The sequence below is a fragment of the Plectropomus leopardus genome, chromosome 20 (genome assembly GCF_026936395.1).
Source record: "Plectropomus leopardus strain MGB_pleo_1.0 chromosome 20, ASM2693639v1, whole genome shotgun sequence".
Taxonomy (NCBI): Eukaryota; Metazoa; Chordata; class Actinopteri; order Perciformes; family Serranidae; genus Plectropomus; species Plectropomus leopardus.
The window spans coordinates 5,132,115-5,155,760 of record NC_142195.1 but is presented as its reverse complement, the minus strand read 5'-3'; the positions used below and the strand labels follow the sequence as shown (position 1 = coordinate 5,155,760).

Below are 23,646 nucleotides of genomic sequence, written 5' to 3'. Positions count from 1 at the left end.
TTGAATATCCTCAGCATATGCTAATGTATGGCAGTTATTGTAATATTAAGATCCTTACTTGGTGGACTGAAACACAGACGAGCACCTATCTGCTGCTGTCTAGTGAAGGCAACACAGGATGCTCTGCAGGAATTAAAAAAAAATAAAGAACAATAGAAAGAGTAGCATTAATCATCTTTGAATTACTAAATAAGACTTGCAGGAGACGTCTGTAAATGTTGTCATTAATTTTTACCTCTGTCTGCTCTCCCGCTTGTCCTGTGGGTCGGATGTAAGCATTTCCTCTTTGTCGTCAAGGTGGATGTGCTTCAGGAACGCTGAGACTGGGTCTTCCTCCTCCGCTGCTTCCTATGTGGATGTTGGAGCGGTGCACATCATCCTGCTGACTGACAGTAAGATTATCTTTAATCTATGAAATAACAGAAAAGTGCGTACATGGCCAATTTACACAATACCATAAATGATTTATCTTTATGTAAATGAGGAGTTCATTCTCATCCTGAAGTCCACAGTGAAAAGTCAGCAGCTCACGAGGTGGAGAAAAAGAAATAAGGGTTTATAAGGCAAATAATATTTATGCAAATAAAATGTATTTAATCAATTATATTACATGGAGAAAAAAACTCACCTTTTTTTTAGCCCACACTAAACAACAGCAGCTCCGGTGGTGGTGAAGTAGGATAAAGTTAAATATGATGAAGAATGTTAATATTAAACAAATTACCAATTTTCAAATTATCGAATAAGTATGGATAAAATGAACTTGTCAAAGAAAAAGAATGTTAAAAAGTGAGCTTACACTTACCTATTTTACCTATTTTGTCTATGGTAAACTGAAACTGGTCAGGTGGTGGAGTAAGATAAAAGTAAAGTCATAAATTGTAAATAAACTAGAAATCTGAGTCAATGAAATAATCTTACCAAAGAAAAAAGTTTAATTCGTAAGCTCACACTCACGGTTTGTATCCACAGTGAACAGCAGCAGCTCAGATAGAGTGAGATAAAAGTGGAGTCAAAATGATTAGTAAATGTGAAATCAAAGTAAGTAAAATAAACTTGTCAAAGAAAAAGAAAAGGTTAATTAGTTAGCTTATATTCACTTCTACCGTCCACTGCGAACAGCAGCAGTTCAGTCAAGTCAAAAATGGTTCATGAAACAAGAAATTTGAGAAATCTGTGTTATTAAAATAAACATATCAAAGAAAAAAGGTAAAGGAGGAAGCTCACGCTCACCTTTGGTGTCCTAAGTGAACAGCAGCACTCAGGTGATGGCGTGAGAGAGGAAAAATAAATAACGGTTAGTGAGACAGAAAAGTCATCTTTGAATGACTAAATAATTGGTATTATTTGAACAAACAGATGTAGTATACGGATATAAGGTAGGTCACATAATATTACTGTCTGTTTTATATTGCAGATTATTCTAAGTCACTTTCTCCACAAGTCAGTACTTACTTTTTGTGTCCACGGTGATCTGCAGCAGCACAGGTGGTTGTAAAAGATAAGAGTAAAATCAGAAATGGTCAGTAAGACTAGAAAACGCAGTAAAATAAATTTGTCAAAGAAACAAATGTTAGTAAGCTCACACTTATCTTTTCTGTCTGTGGTGAACAGCTGTTTAGGTCGTGGAGTAAGAGAGGGAACCCAAAATGGTTAGTAAGACAAATAATCTTTGAATTATTGAATCAATGGATAAATGGGCACATACAATTACATTAATTACTTTCTATGTCCTTCTATAATATCCTATTTTAAGTCACTTTTTTTAAAAGTCAGAAGCTCATACTTACTTTTTTCATCCATGTTGAACAGCAGCAGCTCAGGCAGTGATGTGAAAGAGAGAACATAAAAAACAGTGAGTAAAACTGACAACTGATGATCTTTGGAGCATTAAATGAGTGCTATTATATGAACAAACAGGCTTTGTGTACAATATGTAGCTGGCGTACACGATAGTTTACATTACGTTCTGTATTTATATTATATACGTATATAACTTATCTTGTATAAGTTAGAATGTCATACTTACTTTTTTTGCTGTTGGGGAAAAAAAACAAATGTTAGTGAAACAAATACTAAATTATTATTATTGAATATTATGAATATGACATATTTTATAGAGTTACTTTACCTTTTTGGCCATATTAACGCATTTTGGGTTGCTGATGATAGATGTTTGGTAAGTATACAGTTCAGAGTGCTTGATGTTAGGTAGACTTTAAATATGCTTTGTTGGTCCCATGAGGTTCGCTCATATTGGATGTCCTGTTTTTTGTTGTTTTTTTTTAGTTCTTTTGTATTTTAGACAGACTCTAAACTACTTTTTAGGAGCTCTGTTGGTTCCATGAGGTTTGCACATACTGGATGTCCTGGTTTCTGTATTTTTTGTTTGTTTGTTTGTTTGTATGTTTTTTTTTTTTTTAGGTTAGGCAGACTTCAAACTACGTTTGGGGAGCTTTGTTGGTTCTGTGAGACTTGCACATGCTGGATGTCCTTTTTTTTTGGGGGGTGTTATTTAGTAATTTAAAGCCTGTCTTACTTTAACAATAAGGCAGGCTTTAAATTACTTTTTAGGAGCTTTGTTGGGTCCATAAGGCTTGCACATACTGGATGTCCTGGTTTCTGTATTTTTTGTTTGTATGTTTTTTTTTTTTTAAGTTAGGCAGACTTCAAACTACATTTGGGGAGCTTTGTTGGTTCCTTGAGACTTGCACATACTGGATGTCCTTTTTTTTGGGGGGGGGGGGTTATTTTTAAAGTAAGGCAGGCTTTAAATAACTTTTTAGGAGCTTTGTTGGGTCCATAAGGCTTGCACATACTGGATGTCCTGGGTTTTTTTTAGGATAGGCAGAAACTACTTTTGGAGAGCTTTGTTAGTTTGTACATATTGGCTGTTCTGTGGTTTTAGGTGTCCAGGTGGTCTGAGAGTGAGGTGCCATGAGGTGCTTTTTTCATCCATCTTCTTCTTTTAGTGGAGTCATCTTTAGTGACATGTTTAGTGTTGAGAGCCATGTACAGTTTTGCAGTAGGAGACACTGGTGCTACAAGAAGAAATGTAGTGTTCATTTGAACAGCAACCAAGCCAAAGATTCTTCAGCCCTGCCAGTCGCAAAGGCTACATGCACGGGATGTCAACAGCCCTGCCAGACGCAAGGGCTACCTGGGGAATGCTGGACCTGCCAGACGCAAAGACCAGCCCTCAGGATGAAAGAAATGCTGATCGATCCAACGTGCAAAGAATCGGGGGATACTTCAAAAATGTCCTTGTGCAAAGACGCTACCTGGAGTTTAAACAGCCCTGCCAGACGCAAAGGCTGCTTTGTCTTCCTCAGCCCTGCCAGACGCAAAGGCTGCTTTGCCTTCCTCAGCCCTGCCAGACGCAAAGGCTGCTTTGTCTTCCTCAGCCCTGCCAGACGCAAAGGCTACATGCACGGGGTGTCGACAACCCTGCCAGACGCAAGGGCTACCTGGGGCATTGCTGGCCTTGCTAGACGCAAGAGCTGGCCCTCTGAAAGAAATAAAATGTCGATCAATCCACCGTGCAAAGAATGAGGAGATACTCCTAAAATTCCTGGTGCAAGACACTACTTGGGGTGTCGAAGCCCTGCCAGACGCAAAGGCTGCCATAGGAATCAGTGGTCCTGCTGAGCAGTGGAAGTGATGAAGGGCAGATGAGTGATTGCTCTGATGTTTCAAGCAAGAAATTCTGCCCATTCATCCTAGACTCAATCCCAGTCGCTGTCTTCAGCCCACCTTCGCCTCTTCGCGTCAGCCTCCTCCTCCTCTTCCTCCTCCTCCTCCTCCTCCTCCTCGCTCTCTTCTCTGTCTCTCTTCATGGAGGAGCCAACGCCAGAAGGTCCAGGAACCACTGCATCTTCAAGCTCCTCGGAAGCATCTTCTTGGGAGATGGGCCCGATGTCCTCAATGTCCAACTCAGGGTCCTCAAAAGCCGCCAATACACTGAACTCGGAGATCTCAGAGGACGTGTACTCTTCAGGTTCCCAATAATCAGCCCTGTGAAGCATGTTCTCAACAGCAGCACCAACAGGCATAGGCATAGCATGAGGGTCAGCATCAAGGAAAGCATCAAAAGCATCACCATGATCATAAGGGTCACCATAACGGATGTCCTCATGTTCAGCGTGAGGGAAAGCAAGAGGAACATTGCGAGGAGCTTGAGGAGCAAAGTAATTTGCAGAAAGAGCATTGCGAATAGCATAGTGAATAGCAGGAGGAGCATAGGGGCGAGGAGCTTGAGGAGCAAAGTAATTTGCAGGGAGAGCATTGCGAATAGCATAGTGAATAGCAGGAGGAGCATAGGGGTGAGGAGCATAGTGATTAGCAGGAGGAGCATAGGGGTGAGGAGCATAGTGATTAGCAGGAGGAGCATAGTGATAAGCAGGAGGAGCATAGGGGTGAGGAGCATAGTGATAAGCAGGACGAGCATAGGGGTGAGGAGCATAGTGATAAGCAGGAGGAGCATAGGGGTGAGGAGCATAGTGATTAGGAGGAGGAGCAAAGGGGTGAGGAGCAAAGTTATTAGCAGCATGGGGATAAGGGAAAGGAACACCAGGGGGAAAAGCAAGGGGAACAGGGTAGTGAGCAGGGAAGGGAACAGCTGGGTGTGCAGGTGGGAACGGCTGCTGACCCTCTACGTTACCTCTCGGAGGCTCTGCCTCCTGAAGCCCGTCCACGTCATCCGCCTCGACACCGCCAACCTCTTCCTCCTCGTCCTGGTAGTCAGGCAGGACTGGCTCATCGGGGGGTCTCTCAGGGGGTGCAGTGCTCAATGGCCAAAAGGAGCCAGCTGGGGAAGAAAACATATTTTTAATATTTCACATTTTCCACTTCACAAAACAAAAGCAAATATGATCAGTAAACTCTCAGCTTGCCCCAATTTCTTTGGGAAATACCAACTTTGTATTCTTATGCTGGATTGTACCAACAAGGATTAACTTGTAAACCTGAATAAATCACGTTGTAAGTTTCAATTCTATTGCACCAAATTTCAACATAAGTTTAAGGAAGATTATATCTCAGTTTAGTTTTTGCTCTAAACCTAAATTCAATTTAATTCTATAGCTTTATGTAAATTTGGGTTAACTGATCAAGCATGGCAGTGACAGAAATGCAGCTGTATCACTTTTGGCCCTGAGGTTTTATGCTACCATCTGTTTCCAGAGGGGTGATGAGGATCAGTTTGGCCTACACAACTCGACTGCCTGCCAGATTGTCGGCAGAGTTTCTCAAAGGAGGAAAAAATCTGAGCCTCTGCAGAGCCATCATAAGTACCAATAATCTAGCAACTTAGAAAGCTGGACAATGCAACATTTATTGTTGCGTAAAAGCAGCATTTTAAACAGTTAATGCCCCCTTTACCTCTTTTTTATACTTACTTGGTGCCGCAAGCAAGCTGATATGAGCTGTGTATTTATTTATTGTAAGTATTTGTTTATTTATTATTTCAATTCCTATATGACATGTGTCTCAAATCATTGAACTCAGTTTAAATATATATTATAGCTAAAGTGACTAAGGCTGACTTGTGTTCAGTCAGATATGACATTCAGTACTGTCTCTGCTCAGTGAGAGAGGAATCAGTTCATTTAACCTTCATTTGCATCAGACAATTCTGTGGACTTTTGGTAGTCCACCTACAGAAAGCATTTGTGACATCTCAACAAATTATTGTTTTTTCGGATTATCTGTATGTGACAATTCATGAATATGCCTACATACTCACAGAGTAATTTAGCTGAATTTGGACTGAGTAGATAGTTCAGTTAAATTATTCTAAAAATATGTAGTAAATTGACACATATACTCCATACACTGTAAATTCTGGAGAAATAATCTTGGAAACCCATTTTATTGGAAAAAGAAAGAACATATAACTATTAATCTTAAATCTGGTTACTTTACTTACTAAGCTGTATTTACTTTTTTTGTGAAGTTGTTGCAATTTCAAAATGACAGGTTAAATTACCTCATTCTTTCTTAGTGTTAGCAGCGTCAGAAAACCAAGTTAGTTTGACTTGAACTTGATCATGCCAAAAAGGATTTTGCGAATGATGAAGTTTCTGCTAGTTTTGTTAACATGTTTAAGAAGATACAAATATGAATGAGTAGTATGCAGCCGGCACAATGCAGATATATAGCAAAATAACTTGAAAAATATATAGAAAACTCCAAGGCCCTCTTGTTGAAATGCATTTGTTTTTAAGGCATAGTCATTTTGCACCTTAAAAACACTCCGACATGAAACATGAAACTCAGCGGAGTGTGTTTTGAAGGTGCAACATTACTATGCTGTAAAAAATACATGCATTTTAACATAAAGATGATTCCTTGGAGTTTTCTTTTGACTTTTCAAGTCTCGGTGTATCCCTACCCAAAGAGCACCTCGAACAGAGTGACTTTGAGTCCAGGAAGTGCTTTTCTTGCAATTTTGAAATGGCACAGTGAACTTTTACTGACATCGCTTAGACTGAGAAAGATTGATTTGATTACACTTGTCATTAATAAGTTGCAACATTAAAAATGTAAGTAAACCTCACAAAAAAGTAAACATAAATTGAGATTAATAGTTATATTTTTCATGGCAATTTGTTTCCTAGATTTTTTAAAAATATAAACTTGTCACATTTTACAGTATTAGTTTAGAATCAACAATTCAGCTATTTTGCTTTATGTTGATGTTTATCAGATTATCTGTATGTGACAATTCATGAATATACCTATATACTCACAAAATAATGTAGTTGTACTTGGACTGAGTAGATAGTACAAGTTCAACTAAATAATTCTTAGGATATGTTGTGAATTGTCACATATATATATATATATACTATAGATAAAAATCTACAGACAAAGCAAAATAGTTAAATTGTTGATTCTCAATTAGCGGGCTGATTAAATGTTACAAATCTTGATAAACTTATTTGTAAGTGGACTATGCAAATGTGCTACCCACAGTTCAACATTCCTGTTTGCATTCCTGCTTTTGCCTATGAAAATGCATCTTATTCCTTATAACCACAACAGAAGTCAGACTGGTATAATAGTAATCAGAACGAAATGCCGCAATTCTTTCATGTTGCATCATATATAGTACAGTGATGTAGAGACAAGAGATGGTTTGACACTAATGAGGATGTAATTCCCCCTCCAAGATAAACTAAGTAAAGGTTTGAGCGAACAGACCCACGTGCGCAGTTACGCACAATAAAACATGAAACCCTCCACGAAATGACGCAAAATCAACAACAATGCTGTTTCAAAAATAGATGTTGGAAGTGCAGTTTTCCAAGAGTGTCTAATCCCCCCGAGATAAGCTGTGTAAAACACTAACCGGAAAGTTTGAGCGCAAAGACCTGCGTGCGTAATTACGCACGGTAAAAACGCAGGCGACCTCATGAAATCATGCATCATAAACAGGACTTCTCCTAAATTAACCAAACAAAACCGGTGGGGGTTTTTTTTTGGCACACTAATTGTTGATATTTAGTTAAAGTCGCTCTCTCAATTTATGAGTTCAAATCATGCAGCACGGAGGAGACGGTGACACTTTGGATGCAGGACGCGCAGTCACAGCACGAAAAATAACTCATCGATTACTTTCATAAGAAAATACCACATGAACGAGCAAAGCATATCGTAATGTTCTGATAATAGTGATATTTTAAGTATGAGCTCTGAGTGATCACTGAGCGCCTTTAGGTCCAAAAACTGTCAAACACTTTAAGTCAATTCTCATTCAGACTCAGAGTAATATAGCAACCTGTTTGTGCATTTTTAAGGAATTTGAACGAAAATGTATCAAATTATGTGATAAATTTAAACTTTAAAAGGACCAGACAACAGCAGCCTCAACGCTCTACACAATCTACACAGAGAAACGTGCCCCGGTTTGTTTACACCTGCGCGTTCTGACGTCTGGACTTGCGCTCCCACACCTTCCATCGTCTCCATGGCGCTCAAGATCAACAAATCTTTTCTGCATTTTTCGAAAAATGGCCCTTTTTGCATTTTTCGAAAAATGGCCCCGTCGCCATTTTGTTTCATTAAATTTCGACAAAAATTTTGGAAAATTCACAATTATCAAACAAAAATATCAGTGTCTCAGAATCAATACACCACCATTAACACATTCCACACTTCTCCCGCCAAATTTAGTAAATTCAATTCATAAAAATCATTTTACACCGAAAAACATCGAGTATCACCAAAAGCTGTGTTTTGCTAACAGGTCAATTAGCATTTTGTTAATAGACTCTCCTCAAATTCAGTAATTTACCATAATTAAATGCATTTTTTTGGCGAAATTCTCTCATAAGTGAGCTAAATGTGCAACATTAATCAATAAATCCCCAAAACTACATTTGACATGATATAACAAGGTGTCTTACTAGCAAAGGAGGCGATCCAACGCCTGATACGGGCCAGCAGGTGCTCCTCCGCGGGGGGTCCGGACGCCATCTTTCAGCAGGTAGCTTCAGGTGTAGTTTTCAGCTCAGATATCCAACAATTTCTTCTGTAGACGTTGTTTCCAACTTTACAGCAGACGGGTTTTGCAGGTCAACTCGTATCAAGTCCAAGTGCAAATGAGGATTCTCGAAGTCCGGCGGCTTTTATAGAGCTTCTTAGAACATGTTCAGTTTCCATGACTTTTACTGACGCACGTGCGTGAGCGAGACGACGCAGTGGATGATAGATGTTGGGCTTTCGTTAAGAAACAGGCAGAAAGAGCTGTTACATTACCTATAGTCATTTTACGGTCTTTAACTGTTAGATTCTTTATTTCTGATTGCGCCTGTTTTAACTGATTTTGAGCTAAATATTACTGATTGATTGTATGCCCTTTTTTTTTATCTATTATTATTTTGTTAATCTTGCCTGTCATTATTTTTATCTGCTCAACATCATTGTAAATGAGGGCTCATCCTCAATGATTTTCGAGTCTAAATATATAAATAATAATAATGATGAGCACACACCCTCAGGTCACTACACTTCAAACCAACCTGACACAAACGTCAAATTAAAAGTTGACAACAGGAATGTGTGCACACAGTAAATGTGACTTTATTGTATAACATCATGACAAAATTCAATCAGTGTTTCTTAGGCCACCTGAGCAAATTGGCCTGATTTCTTTCAAAAACATTGGAAGAGGGCGATGAGCAACTTCACAAAAAAAAAAAGAAATTAGTAAAATAGTAAAAGGTTACTAGAAAATTACCTGAAAATGAGCACAAAAAAGGAAAAAAACAAGACAAAATAAAACAAAACAAGAAAATGACTTCAAGAAAGTGCTAGTTCATGTTTTTCTGTAACACAACTCTAAATACATAATTAAGAGAATTATAAATGTACATATTTTTTGGACATTTCCCCTCAATTTTTGATAATACCCTGATTGTATTCAGCTGAGTGCTGCTTTATAACCTGCGTTGAAGATGGGTCCTTCATTTAAATATAATTGAAGACCTACATTGATTGAGCTTTGTGCTAATGTGACGCATGTTCCTAAATGGATTTGTGTTTGATAAAATGACAGTAACAGAAAATCTTGGAGCCAGCATAGGAATACTGTACACCAGGGGTGGGCAACCTGTGGCTCTAGAGCCACATGCGGCTCTTTAGCCCCTCTCCAGTGGCTCCTGTGTCTCTGACTAAAAATTATATGGAAATGAATGGCGATTATTTTTTAAAAGATTTTCATTCAATTTTTCAGTTGCAAAAATATGTAGCCTGTACACAGAATATGAAAATGTATTAGCATTTCATTAACTAAAATATGCATCATATTTCTGGATTTTTTCCTCCTTCTTTCATCCTTTTCTGCTTAATTTTGCCAAATTTCAAAGGCGGTGGATGCTCCTGAATCAAAAAAGCTTGACTAGCTATGGATTCCAAATCCAAGATAGGAGAAGTCTCAGAGGAAAATGAAGAAGTTAATAATGCATATAGATAATAATAATAGTGCATGAATAGATCTTTTAATTTTTACCACCAACACTGCAAAGTTAATGTAACAAAAAATAATAAATAGTGGTAAAACATATTAATGAATGCTCATATAGACCCATTAATAATATTGATAGGCTAGTTTGACTATGTGTTGTGTTACCTGCGGCTCCAGACAGATTTTTTTTGTTTGTTTTGGGCCAGAAATGGCTCCTTTGATAGTAAAGGTTGCCGACCCCTGCTGTACACAATGCACAGAGGTGAGGGGGTCACAGGTGGTGAGGTGAGGTGACAGTTTTTTTTATGGGTCCAGCAGATCATATTTGCTCATCAGTGTCCCAGCAGGTTCATGTATCCATGGCTTCATACGTCTGTATTCTTTAATTTCAGGTTTTCTGAAGGAAGGGAGGCGTGAAATGCAGCTGAGTGGCTTCGCCTGCAGTAGAAGAGACAGACGCTACAATGTCAACATGTGAAAAATCTCATGTTGCCAGAAGCCTCTCTCTCACTTCACTTACAGTAATATTTTGGAATTTTAGTCAGATTTTTGATATTTCCACTGATCCTTTTACGCTTGGATTTGAAAAAAAATGCACAAAAACAGTTACAGTTCATAGAGGGAGAGGTCATGTTGGCCTGGGGTGTTTGTGAACCGTGTTCAACAACAAGCTTCAAAAAAACTGAATATATCTTATACTGTGAACTGTTTATTGGTACAATGAATAGTTTTCTTTGCAGTGACATTTGCAATTTTTTTTTTACAGATAAAATAACTTTAAATTGTATAATATTCCTTATAAACTCCTTTTCATCATTTGTTTTGTTTTGTACCATAAGTAATATAGTTCTGACTATTTTTACTTTTTTTTTCTTTTATGGGGGAGAAGATAAGAATGTATAGATAGATAGATAGATAGATAGATAGATAGATAGATAGATAGATAGATAGATAGATAGATAGATCTCATCAATATTTCCATATCTGTGAGTCAAAAGAGAACTTTCTCGGGCCAGTTGTACAACCAGAAAGGCTAAAAGCATCGAAATCTAGGTGATAGGTGCGCCAGTCAGGGACCCTATAAATACATGTACCTGTAGGAGGAACAGAGGTTCCGCTGTTGGTTTGTGCCGGTGGAATGAGGCAGGTGCACACCTCATTCCACACAGGCGTGCAGAAGGCACGGGCTGCAGGAAGACAGGTAGGCGGATTTTGTTTGTCTGCAGGTGAGTGTTGGTTGATGATGTCGTGTTTAGCACGCATTACATTTAATGTTTTTATTACTTTCAGACCTGTTTCCTCGCTGGGTTGAAGGCGGCTGGTAGTCGGTAGGGAAGTTTATCACCGACGTACCAGGTATTTTAAATTTGGTCGTAGCTTTCATATTTTAATTGGTGTGTATTTTAATACGTTTTTGTAATAAAGTGTTTTTAAATTGTTGATGTGTTTCCTTGCAGAGCATCAGTGGTCCATACGCTGCTCTTGCCGGGAATCATTTGTTTTGGTTCGTTTTGTTTCTTTCGGCTTTTTTTCCTGTGTCTAGTCCGCCCTGGCAAGTGAGCCGGTACGGGGCAAAAAAAGAGATGGCTGTTGCCCGTCGGGCGGACTAGTTTCTTTTCTTTTCTTTTCTTTCTTTATGTTTGTTTGTTTGTCTTTTTCTTGTCAGCTGCTTCCCCCTCATCACCAGTACCCAGCTTACTCCCGGTCAGGCTGCCAGAGAGGGCCTAAGGTGTGCAAAGTGTGCAGCGAGTACATTCACGCGTGTAAATTGTGAGTGAGAACTCTTGGAGTGCAAATTCATAGTGTGCAGTGTGCTGTGAAAAGATTCACGTGTGTAAACTGTGTTAACTCTTTCGAGTGCAGACCTAAGGATTGCAGTGCATTGGTGTTATTGGAAACTTACCCCCCTTTCTGTTTGCGTAATTGGGAGTTAAGCTGGGACGCGGGTAATGTGAGAGAAACTGATTTGTAAGCTGAGCTTTTGTAATAAATATTCGCTATCACTTACCTCTGTGACTGTCCTTTTTAAAAGACTAGTACTTGAGCGGGTGTAACACTTGAAAATTCATTGTTTTATGTCATTATCCACAAGCGGCGACACTTTTACAATCGGTGTTTTGGTATTTTTACGCATGCGCAAGTGGGTCACGTCAACAATGCGGTTGCCATCCCTCACTTTGGTTCCGGCTTCCTGCTAAGGAAAATATAAAATCTTTTATATTTAACACGTTGAATCCTGAAAACATGGGAAAACCGGCAATGAGCAACTTGGCTATGAAGGCCCCGCAAATTGCAAGTAAGGACTTGAAAAATATAAATAAGATAGGGAAAATGTCCACACAACTATATTTAGAATTGTCATAATTATATACTGAAAATTATCTTACACAATATTACTACCACTGCTACTACTACTACTACTACTACTACTACTACTACTACTAATAATAATAATAATAATAATAATAAAAGCATTAATACTGATTGTTTTTATTATCATTATTATTATTATTGTTGTTGTTGTTGTTGTTGTTGTTGTTGTTGTTGTTGTTATGTTATATGTTGTTATTAACTTGCCTTTTGCCATGCTTTTGAAAGAAACCAAGCTTATTTGCTCAGGTTTCAAAAGGTTTATAAGGAATATATATATGTGTGTGTGTGTGTGTGTGTATATATATATATATATATATATATATATATATATTATTATTATTATTATTATTATTATTATTATTATTATTGAGTAGCTGAGTGTGCTTTTGCTGGTAATTAAGACAATTATCCACATTCCCTAAGGGTCTAAGAAATGACCTTGAAAGTACTTGACAGCAGGACATCATCTAGTCTTGAGTTTACCTCAGCCTAAAGGGATAGTTCGGATTTTTTTGAAGTGGGTTTGTATGGATTATTTATCCATAATCAGTGTTTTACATACAGTAGATGTCAGTCAGCACACCCCCAGTTTGGAAAAGCAGGCTAAAATGACACAGTAATCGTCGTGACTCGGTGTCGCTGCTCGTTTAAAGAGACTCCTGCTGTCAAAACTGTTCAAGCTGCATTTTAGTAAATAATACATTTTATGACTAACTTTTTTTTACAGCTTCACATGAACTCAACATCACTTAAGTTCAAAGAAATCTCATAAAACATAGTAACACTTTGAGTGTTTTATTAAATGCAACAGCAAACATCTGACTAAATTAAAGAAATGATGGCAGCATTGAGCCTGCTGACACCTGGTGATAACATGCGTTCTTGGTGATCAGATCACATGTGTACACTGCTAAATACAGGTGTAAACAACCACCAAGACATACTGTGATCCGATGACTCAAACTACCTGCCGAGGTGGACTGGGACACATATGACCAGAGATCTTTTGGACAGGGACATCAGTGCAGGACATGGTGGTTTTGGTGACAAGGGGTTTCTGCTCTAAAATGTACCCATGTTGGATCACCCAAACGCATGTTAATGCCGGGTCTAAACGGGCTTGGAGCGTGCTCGGTGGACGGCTGGGATGGCGGCTTTGTGTCGAAGGGTTCATGTTGACTCTCAGGAGCTCTTGGACAGAAGAGGAGTCCTGTCCTGAAACAAATACATCTGTTTGTGCTCTTTGTGTTATGTAAGGAAATATAACATGTCTGCTAACAGCATCAGTGTTCTCCAAAATGCTGTCACACTAATGGACTGTTAAATGACGAACCGTCTTTTAATTTAATGTTATTAACCCTTTAAAATCTTGATCCTCATCAATTCTGTTATGCTGCATTCAGATGCTTCTCACAAGCTTTTTAATCCTCAAAACTGAGCAAATTGGGTTTTGTTACTTTCAAAAACATGTGGGGAAAAGGCAACAAGAAACTTGCCCAAAAATAGTATATGGTGTCAAGAAAATGACCTGGAAATTAGTTTATTTTTTTAAATGGGCAAGTATGATAAGAAAATGATCAAAAAACTAGGGAAAATGTACAAAAAACTATTATTTATAATAATAATGTACTTAAAATTATGTTACAGAAAAATGATTCTACATATATCAATATATTTTAATTCACTGACTTTGACTTTTCTTGTTTTTGTTTATTATTAGGTAATTTTCTTGTATTTTTTACTGATTTCATGCAAATTTCTAGGCCATATGTTTCCGACTCTCTGTTTTTGGAAAAAAAAAGCAACCTAATTTTCTCAGGTTATCAAGAATTAATCTGCTACAGGTTATTTTAGTATAGAAAACATCTAAGGGGTTTATCGTTTATGCTGACTGTAATTCAATATATGGAGAAAAGTTTGAATATCCTCAGCATATGCTAATGTATGGCAGTTATTGTAATATTAAGATCCTTACTTGGTGGACTGAAACACAGACGAGCACCTATCTGCTGCTGTCTAGTGAAGGCAACACTGGATGCTCTGCAGGAATTAAAAAAAATAAAGAACAATAGAAAGAGTAGCATTAATCATCTTTGAGTTACTAAATAAGACTTGCAGGAGACGTCTGTAAATGTTGTCATTAATTTTTACCTCTGTCTGCTCTCCCGCTTGTCCTGTGGGTCGGATGTAAGCATTTCCTCTTTGTCGTCAAGGTGGATGTGCTTCAGGAACGCTGAGACTGGGTCTTCCTCCTCCGCTGCTTCCTATGTGGATGTTGGAGCGGTGCACATCATCCTGCTGACTGACAGTAAGATTATCTTTAATCTATTAAATAACAGAAAAGTGCATACATGGCCAATTTACACAATACCATAAATGATTTATCTTTATGTAAATGAGGAGTTCATTCTCATCCTGAAGTCCACAGTGAAAAGTCAGCAGCTCAGGAGGTGGAGAAAAAGAAATAAGGGTTTATGAGGCAAATAATATTTATGCAAATAAAATGTATTTAATCAATTATATTACATGTAGAAAAAAACTCACCTTTTTTTAGCCCACACTAAACAACAGCAGCTCCGGTGGTGGTGAAGTAGGATATAAAGTTAAATATGATGAAGAATGTTAATATTAAACAAATTACCAATTTTCAAATTATCGGATAAGTATGGATAAAATGAACTTGTCAAAGAAAAAGAATGTTAAAAAGTGAGCTTACACTTACCTATTTTACCTATTTTGTCTATGGTAAACTGAAACTGGTCAGGTGGTGGAGTAAGATAAAAGTAAAGTCATAAATTGTAAGTAAACTAGAAATCTGAGTCAATGAAATAATCTTACCAAAGAAAAAAGTTTAATTAAAAGCTCACACTCACGGTTTGTATCCACAGTGAACAGCAGCAGCTCAGATAGAGTGAGATAAAAGTGGAGTCAAAATGATTAGTAAATGTGAAATCAAAGTAAGTAAAATAAACTTGTCAAAGAAAAAGAAAAGGTTAATTAGTTAGCTTATATTCACTTCTACCGTCCACTGCGAACAGCAGCAGTTCAGTCAAGTCAAAAATGGTTCATGAAACAAGAAATTTGAGAAATCTGTGTTATTAAAATAAACATATCAAAGAAAAAAGGTAAAGGAGGAAGCTCACGCTCACCTTTGGTGTCCTAAGTGAACAGCAGCACTCAGGTGATGGTGTGAGAGAGGAAAAATAAATAACGGTTAGTGAGACAGAAAAGTCATCTTTGAATGACTAAATAATTGGTATTATTTGAACAAACAGATGTAGTATACAGATATAAGGTAGGTCACATAATATTACTGTCTGTTTTATATTGCAGATTATTCTAAGTCACTTTCTTCACAAGTCAGTACTTACTTTTTGTGTCCACGGTGATCTGCAGCAGCACAGGTGGTTGTAAAAGATAAGAGTAAAATCAGAAATGGTCAGTAAGACTAGAAAACGCAGTAAAATAAATTTGTCAAAGACACAAATGTTAGTTAGTAAGCTCACACTTATCTTTTCTGTCTGTGGTGAACAGCTGTTTAGGTCGTGGAGTAAGAGAGGGAACCCAAAATGGTTAGTAAGACAAATAATCTTTGAATTATTGAATCAATGGATAAATGGGCACATACAATTACATTAATTACTTTCTATGTCCTTCTATAATATCCTATTTTAAGTCACTTTTTTTAAAAGTCAGAAGCTCATACTTACTTTTTTCATCCATGTTGAACAGCAGCAGCTCAGGCAGTGATGTGAAAGAGAGAACATAAAAAACAGTGAGTAAAACTGACAACTGATGATCTTTGGAGCATTAAATGAGTGCTATTATATGAACAAACAGGCTTTGTGTACAATATGTAGCTGGCGTACACGATAGTTTACATTACGTTCTGTATTTATATTATATACGTATATAACTTATCTTGTATAAGTTAGAATGTCATACTTACTTTTTTTGCTGTTGGGAAGAAAAACAAATGTTAGTGAAACAAATACTAAATTATTATTATTGAATATTATGAATATGACATATATTATAGAGTTACTTACCTTTTTGGCCATATTAATGCATTTTGGGTTGCTGATGATAGATGTTTGGTAAGTATACAGTTCAGAGTGCTTGATGTCAGGTAGACTTTAAATATGCTTTGTTGGTCCCATGAGGTTCGCTCATATTGGATGTCCTGTTTTTTGTTGTTTTTTTTAGTTCTTTTTTATTTTAGACAGACTCTAAACTACTTTTTAGGAGCTCTGTTGGTTCCATGAGGCTTGCACATACTGGATGTCCTGGTTTCTGTATTTTTTGTTTGTTTGTTTGTTTGTTTGTATGTTTTGGGTTTTTTTTAGGTTAGGCAGACTTCAAACTACGTTTGGGGAGCTTTGTTGGTTCCGTGAGACTTGCACATACTGGATGTCCTTTTTTTTGGGGGGTTGTTATTTAGTAATTTAAAGCCTGTCTTACTTTAACAATAAGACAGGCTTTAAATTACTTTTTAGGAGCTCTGTTGGTTCCATGAGGTTTGCACATACTGGATGTCCTGGTTTCTGTATTTTTTGTTTGTTTGTTTGTTTGTATGTTTTGGGTTTTTTTTTAGGTTAGGCAGACTTCAAACTACGTTTGGGGAGCTCTATTGGTTCCTTGAGACTTGCACATGCTGGATGTCCTTGTTTTGGGGCGGGGGGGTTGTTATTTAGTAATTTAAAGCCTGTCTTACTTTAAAAATAAGACAGGCTTTAAATAACTTTTTAGGAGCTTTGTTGGGTCCATAAGGCTTGCACATACTGGATGTCCTGGGTTTTTTTTAAGATAGGCAGAAACTACTTTTGGAGAGCTTTGTTAGTTTGCACATATTGGCTGTTCTGTGGTTTTAGGTGTCCAGGTGGTCTGAGAGTGAGGTGCCATGAGGTGCTTTTTTCATCCATCTTCTTCTTTTAGTGGAGTCATCTTTAGTGACATGTTTAGTGTTGAGAGCCATGTACAGTTTTGCAGTAGGAGACACTGGTGCTACAAGAAGAAATGTAGTGTTCATTTGAACAGCAACCAAGCCAAAGATTCTTCAGCCCTGCCAGTCGCAAAGGCTACATGCACGGGATGTCAACAGCCCTGCCAGACGCAAGGGCTACCTGGGGAATGCTGGACCTGCCAGACGCAAAGACCAGCCCTCAGGATGAAAGAAATGCTGATCGATCCAACGTGCAAAGAATCGGGGGATACTTCAAAAATGTCCTTGTGCAAAGACGCTACCTGGAGTTTAAACAGCCCTGCCAGACGCAAAGGCTGCTTTGTCTTCCTCAGCCCTGCCAGACGCAAAGGCTGCTTTGTCTTCCTCAGCCCTGCCAGACGCAAAGGCTGCTTTGTCTTCCTCAGCCCTGCCAGACGCAAAGGCTGCTTTGTCTTCCTCAGCCCTGCCAGACGCAAAGGCTGCTTTGCCTTCCTCAGCCCTGCCAGACGCAAAGGCTACATGCACGGGGTGTCGACAACCCTGCCAGACGCAAGGGCTACCTGGGGCATTGCTGGCCTTGCTAGACGCAAGAGCTGGCCCTCTGAAAGAAATAAAATGTCGATCAATCCACCGTGCAAAGAATGAGGAGATACTCCTAAAATTCCTGGTGCAAGACACTACTTGGGGTGTCGAAGCCCTGCCAGACGCAAAGGCTGCCATAGGAATCAGTGGTCCTGCTGAGCAGTGGAAGTGATGAAGGGCAGATGAGTGATTGCTCTGATGTTTCAAGCAAGAAATTCTGCCCATTCATCCTAGACTCAATCCCAGTCGCTGTCTTCAGCCCACCTTCGCCTCTTCGCGTCAGCCTCCTCCTCCTCTTCTTCCTCCTCCTCCTCCTCCTCCTCGCTCTCTTCTCTGTCTCTCTTCATGGAGGAGCCAACGCCAGAAGGTCCAGGAACCACTGCATCTTCAAGCTCCTCGGAAGCATCTTCTTGGGAGATGGGCCCGATGTCCTCAATGTCCAACTCAGGGTCCTCAAAAGCCGCCAATACACTGAACTCGGAGATCTCAGAGGACGTGTACTCTTCAGGTTCCCAATAATCAGCCCTGTGAAGCATGTTCTCAACAGCAGCACCAACAGGCATAGGCATAGCATGAGGGTCAGCATCAAGGAAAGCATCAAAAGCATCACCATGATCATAAGGGTCACCATAACGGATGTCCTCATGTTCAGCGTGAGGGAAAGCAAGAGGAACATTGCGAGGAGCTTGAGGAGCAAAGTAATTTGCAGAAAGAGCATTGCGAATAGCATGCTGAATAGCAGGAGGAGCATAGGGGCGAGGAGCATAGGGGCGAGGAGCATAGTGATTAGCAGGACGAGCATAGGGGTGAGGAGCATAGTGATAAACAGGAGGAGCATAGTGATAAGCAGGAGGAGCATAGGGGTGAGGAGCATAGTGATAAGCAGGAGGAGCATAGGGGTGAGGAGCATAGTGATAAGCAGGAGGAGCATAGGGGTGAGGAGCATAGTGATAAGCAGGAGGAGCAAAGGGGTGAGGAGCAAAGTTATTAGCAGCATGGGGATAAGGGAAAGGAACACCAGGGGGAAAAGCAAGGGGAACAGGGTAGTGAGCAGGGAAGGGAACAGCTGGGTGTGCAGGTGGGAACGGCTGCTGACCCTCTACGTTACCTCTCGGAGGCTCTGCCTCCTGAAGCCCGTCCACGTCATCCGCCTCGACACCGCCAACCTCTTCCTCCTCGTCCTGGTAGTCAGGCAGGACTGGCTCATCGGGGGGTCTCTCAGGGGGTGCAGTGCTCAATGGCCAAAAGGAGCCAGCTGAGGAAGAAAACATATTTTTAATATTTCACATTTTCCACTTCACAAAACAAAAGCAAATATGATCAGTAAACTCTCAGCTTGCCCCAATTTCTTTGGGAAATACCAACTTTGTATTCTTATGCTGGATTGCACCAACAAGGATTAACTTGTAAACCTGAATAAATCACGTTGTAAGTTTAAATTCTATTGTACCAAATTTCAACATAAGTTTAAGGAAGATTATATCTCAGTTTAGTTTTTGCTCTAAACCTAAATTCAATTTAATTCTATAGCATTATGTAAATTTGGGCTAACTGATCAAGCATGGCAGTGACAGAAATGCAGCTGTATCACTTTTGGCCCTGAGGTTTTACGCTACCAGCTGTTTCCAGAGGGGTGATGAGGATCAGTTTGGCCTACACAACTCGACTGCCTGCCAGATTGTCGGCAGAGTTTCTCAAAGGAGGAAAAAATCTGAGCCTCTGCAGAGCCATCATAAGTACCAATAATCTAGCAACTTAGAAAGCTGGACAATGCAACATTTATTGTTGCGTAAAAGCAGCATTTTAAACAGTTAGGATTTTGCGAATGATGAAGTTTCTGCTAGTTTTGTTAACATGTTTAAGAAGATACAAATATGAATGAGTAGTATGCAGCCGGCACAATGCAGATATATAGCAAAATAACTTGAAAAATATATAGAAAACTCCAAGGCCCTCTTGTTGAAATGCATTTGTTTTTAAGGCATAGTCATTTTGCACCTTTAAAACACTCCGACATGAAACATGAAACTCAGCGGAGTGTGTTTTGAAGGTGCAACATTACTATGCTGTAAAAAATACATGCATTTTAACATAAAGATGATTCCTTGGAGTTTTCTTTTGACTTTTCAAGTCTCGGTGTATCCCTACCCAAAGAGCACCTCGAACAGAGTGACTTTGAGTCCAGGAAGTGCTTTTCTTGCAGTTTTGAAATAGCACAGTGAACTTTTACTGACATCGCTTAGACTGAGAAAGATTGATTTGATTACACTTGTCATTAATAAGTTGCAACATTAAAAATGTAAGTAAACCTCACAAAAAAGTCAACATAAATTGAGATTAATAGTTATATTTTTCATGGCAATTTGTTTCCTAGATTTTTTAACAATATAAACTTGTCACATTTTACAGTATTAGTTTAGAATCAACAATTCAGCTATTTTGCTTTATGTTGATGTTTATCAGATTATCTGTATGTGACAATTTATGAATATACCTATATACTCACAAAATAATGTAGTTGTACTTGGACTGAGTAGATAGTACAAGTTCAACTAAATAATTCTTAGGATATGTTGTGAATTGTCACATATATATATATATATATATACTATAGATATATATATATATATATATATATATATATATATACTATAGATAAAAATCTACAGACAAAGCAAAATAGTTAAATTGTTGATTCTCAATTAGCGGGCTGTTTAAATGTTACAAATCTTGATAAACTTATTTGTAAGTGGACTATGCAAATGTGCTACCCACAGTTCAACATTCCTGTTTGCATTCCTGCTTTTGCCTATGAAAATGCATCTCATTCCTTATAACCACAATAGAAGTCAGACTGGTATAATAGTAATCATAACGAAATGCCGCAATTCTTTCATGTTGCATCATATATAGTACAGTGATGTAGAGACAAGAGATGGTTTGACACTAATGAGGATGTAATTCCCCCTCTAAGATAAACTAAGTAAAGGTTTGAGCGAACAGACCCACGTGCGCAGTTACGCACAATAAAACATGAAACCCTCCACGAAATGACGCAAAATCAACAACAATGCTGTTTCAGAAATAGATGTGGGAAGTGCAGTTTTCCAAGAGTGTCTAATCCCCCCGAGATAAGCTGTGTAAAACACTAACATGCAGCCGGAAAGTTTGAGCGCAAAGACCTGCGTGCGTAATTACGCACGGTAAAACGCAGGCGACCTCATGAAATCATGCATCATAAACAGGACTTCTCCTAAATTAACCAAACAAAACCGGTGGGTTTTTTTTGGCACACTAATTGTTGATATTTCGTTAAAGTCGCTCTCTCAATTTATGAGTTCAAATCATGCAGCACGGAGGAGACGGTGACACTTTGGATGCAGGACGCGCACAGTCACAGCACGAAAAATAACTCATCGATTACTTTCATAAGAAAATACCACATGAACGAGCAAAGCATATCGTAATGTTCTGATAATAGTGATATTTTAAGTATGAGCTCTGAGTGATCACTGAGCGCCTTTAGGTCCAAAAACTGTCAAACACTTTAAGTCAATTCTCATTCAGACTCAGAGTAATATAGCAACCTGTTTGTGCATTTTTAAGGAATTTGAACGAAAATGTATCAAATTATGTGATAAATTTAAACTTTAAAAGGACCAGACAACAGCAGCCTCAACGCTCTACACAATCTACACAGAGAAACGTGCCCCGGTTTGTTTACACCTGCGCGTTCTGACGTCTGGACTTGCGCTCCCACACCTTCCATCGTCTCCATGGCGCTCAAGATCAACAAATCTTTTCTGCATTTTTCGAAAAATGGCCCTTTTTGCATTTTTCGAAAAATGGCCCCGTCGCCATTTTGTTTCATTAAATTTCGACAAAAATTTTGGAAAATTCACAATTATCAAACAAAAATATCAGTGTCTCAGAATCAATACACCACCATTAACACATTCCACACTTCTCCCGCCAAATTTAGTAAATTCAATTCATAAAAATCATTTTACACCGAAAAACATCGAGTATCACCAAAAGCTGTGTTTTGCTAACAGGTCAATTAGCATTTTGTTAATAGACTCTCCTCAAATTCAATAATTTACCATAATTAAATGCATTTTTTTTGGCGAAATTTTCTCATAAGTGGGCTAAATGTGCAACGTTAATCAATAAATCCCCAAAACAACATTTGACATGATATAACAAGGTGTCTTACTAGCAAAGGAGGCGATCCAGCGCCTGATACGGGCCAGCAGGTGCTCCTCCGCGGGGGGTCCGGACGCCATCTTTCAGCAGGTAGCTTCAGGTGTAGTTTTCAGCTCAGATATCCAACAATTTCTTCTGTAGACGTTGTTTCCAACTTTACAGCAGACGGGTTTTGCAGGTCAACTCGTATCAAGTCCAAGTGCAAATGAGGATTCTCGAAGTCCGGCGGCTTTTATAGCGCTTCTTAGAACATGTTCAGTTTCCATGACTTTTACTGACGCACGTGCGTGAGCGAGACGACGCAGTGGATGATAGATGTTGGGCTTTCGTTAAGAAACAGGCAGAAAGAGCTTTTACATTACCTATAGTCATTTTAAGATCTTTAATTGTTAGATTCTTTATTTCTGATTGCGCCTGTTTTAACTGATTTTGAGGTAAATATTACTGATTGATTGTATGCCCTTTTTTTTTTTTATCTATTATTATTTTGTTAATCTTGCCTGTCATTATTTTTATCTGCTCAACATCATTGTAAATGAGGGCTCATCCTCAATGATTTTCGAGTCTAAATATATAAATAATAATAATGATGAGCACACGCCCTCAGGTCACTACACTTCAAACCAACCTGACACAAACGTCAAATTAAAAGTTGACAACAGGAATGTGTGCACACAGTAAATGTGACTTTATTGTATAACATCATGACAAAATTCAATCAGTGTTTCTTAGGCCACCTGAGCAAATTGGCCTGATTTCTTTCAAAAACATTGGAAGAGGGCGATGAGCAACTTAACAAAAAAAAAAAAGAAATTAGTAAAATAGTAAAAGGTTACTAGAAAATTACCTGAAAATGAGCACAAAAAAGGAAAAAAACAAGACAAAATAAAACAAAACAAGAAAATGACTTCAAGAAAGTGCTAGTTCATGTTTTTATTTTATTTTATTATTGAAATGAATGGCGATTATTTTTTAAAAGATTTTCATTCAATTTTTCAGTTGCAAAAATATGTAGCCTGTACACAGAATATGAAAATGTATTAGCATTTCATTAACTAAAATATGCATCATATTTCTGTGGCCTTGGTGCCTTTTCTGCTTAATTTTGCCAAATTTCAAAAGCGGTGGATGCTCCTGAATCAAAAAAGCTTGACTAGCTATGGATTCCAAATCCAAGATAGGAGAAGTCTCAGAGGAAAATGAAGAAGTTAATAATGCATATAGATAATAATAATAGTGCATGAATAGATCTTTTAATTTTTACCACCAACACTGCAAAGTTAATGTAACAAAAAATAATAAATAGTGGTAAAACATATTAATGAATGCTCATATAGACCCATTAATAATATTGATAGGCTAGTTTGACTATGTGTTGTGTTACCTGCGGCTCCAGACAGATTTTTTTTGTTTGTTTTGGGCCAGAAATGGCTCCTTTGATAGTAAAGGTTGCCGACCCCTGCTGTACACAATGCACAGAGGTGATGGGGTCACAGGTGGTGAGGTGAGGTGACAGTTTTTTTTATGGGTCCAGCAGATCATATTTGCTCATCAGTGTCCCAGCAGGTTCATGTAT

General features: G+C 38.4%; 1 protein-coding gene and 1 long non-coding RNA gene across 3 annotated transcripts; one reads left to right on the top strand and one right to left on the bottom strand.

Annotated features, from left to right (window-relative positions):
* Nucleotides 1-206: 206 nt before the first annotated feature.
* LOC121938654 (uncharacterized) lies at nt 207-16,117 on the top strand. Of its 2 annotated transcripts, XR_015775266.1 has the most exons (7): nt 219-392; nt 10,360-11,168; nt 11,258-11,323; nt 11,425-11,737; nt 14,554-14,648; nt 15,875-15,912; nt 16,073-16,117. It is a non-coding gene; the product is annotated as an uncharacterized LOC121938654 (long non-coding RNA). The 2 variants fall into 2 exon arrangements; XR_015775265.1 differs by lacking the exons at nt 14,554-14,648; nt 15,875-15,912; nt 16,073-16,117 and having other exon boundaries at nt 207-392; nt 11,425-11,870.
* Nucleotides 16,118-17,225: 1,108 nt separating this feature from the next.
* LOC148186154 (uncharacterized) lies at nt 17,226-22,150 on the bottom strand. The gene is made up of 2 exons (XM_088071454.1): nt 22,081-22,150; nt 17,226-19,119 (listed from the first exon to the last, which is right to left on the bottom strand). Exons 1-2 carry the CDS (start codon nt 22,148-22,150, stop codon nt 18,101-18,103), a joined length of 1,089 nt encoding a protein of 362 aa, XP_087927580.1. The 3' UTR covers nt 17,226-18,100.
* Between the last annotated feature and the right edge of the window lie 1,496 nt (nt 22,151-23,646).

What these genes read in the sequence shown, in the direction of transcription:
- LOC148186154 (XM_088071454.1), bottom strand. Translation starts at nt 22,150, where the DNA reads ATGGCGTCCGGACCCCCCGCGGAGGAGCACCTGCTGGCCCGTATCAGG. An exon ending in CTGGATCGCCTCCTTTGCTA is followed by an intron (nt 19,120 to 22,080) that starts GTAAGACACCTT and finishes TTTCTTCCTCAG; the next exon opens with CTGGCTCCTTTTGGCCATTG.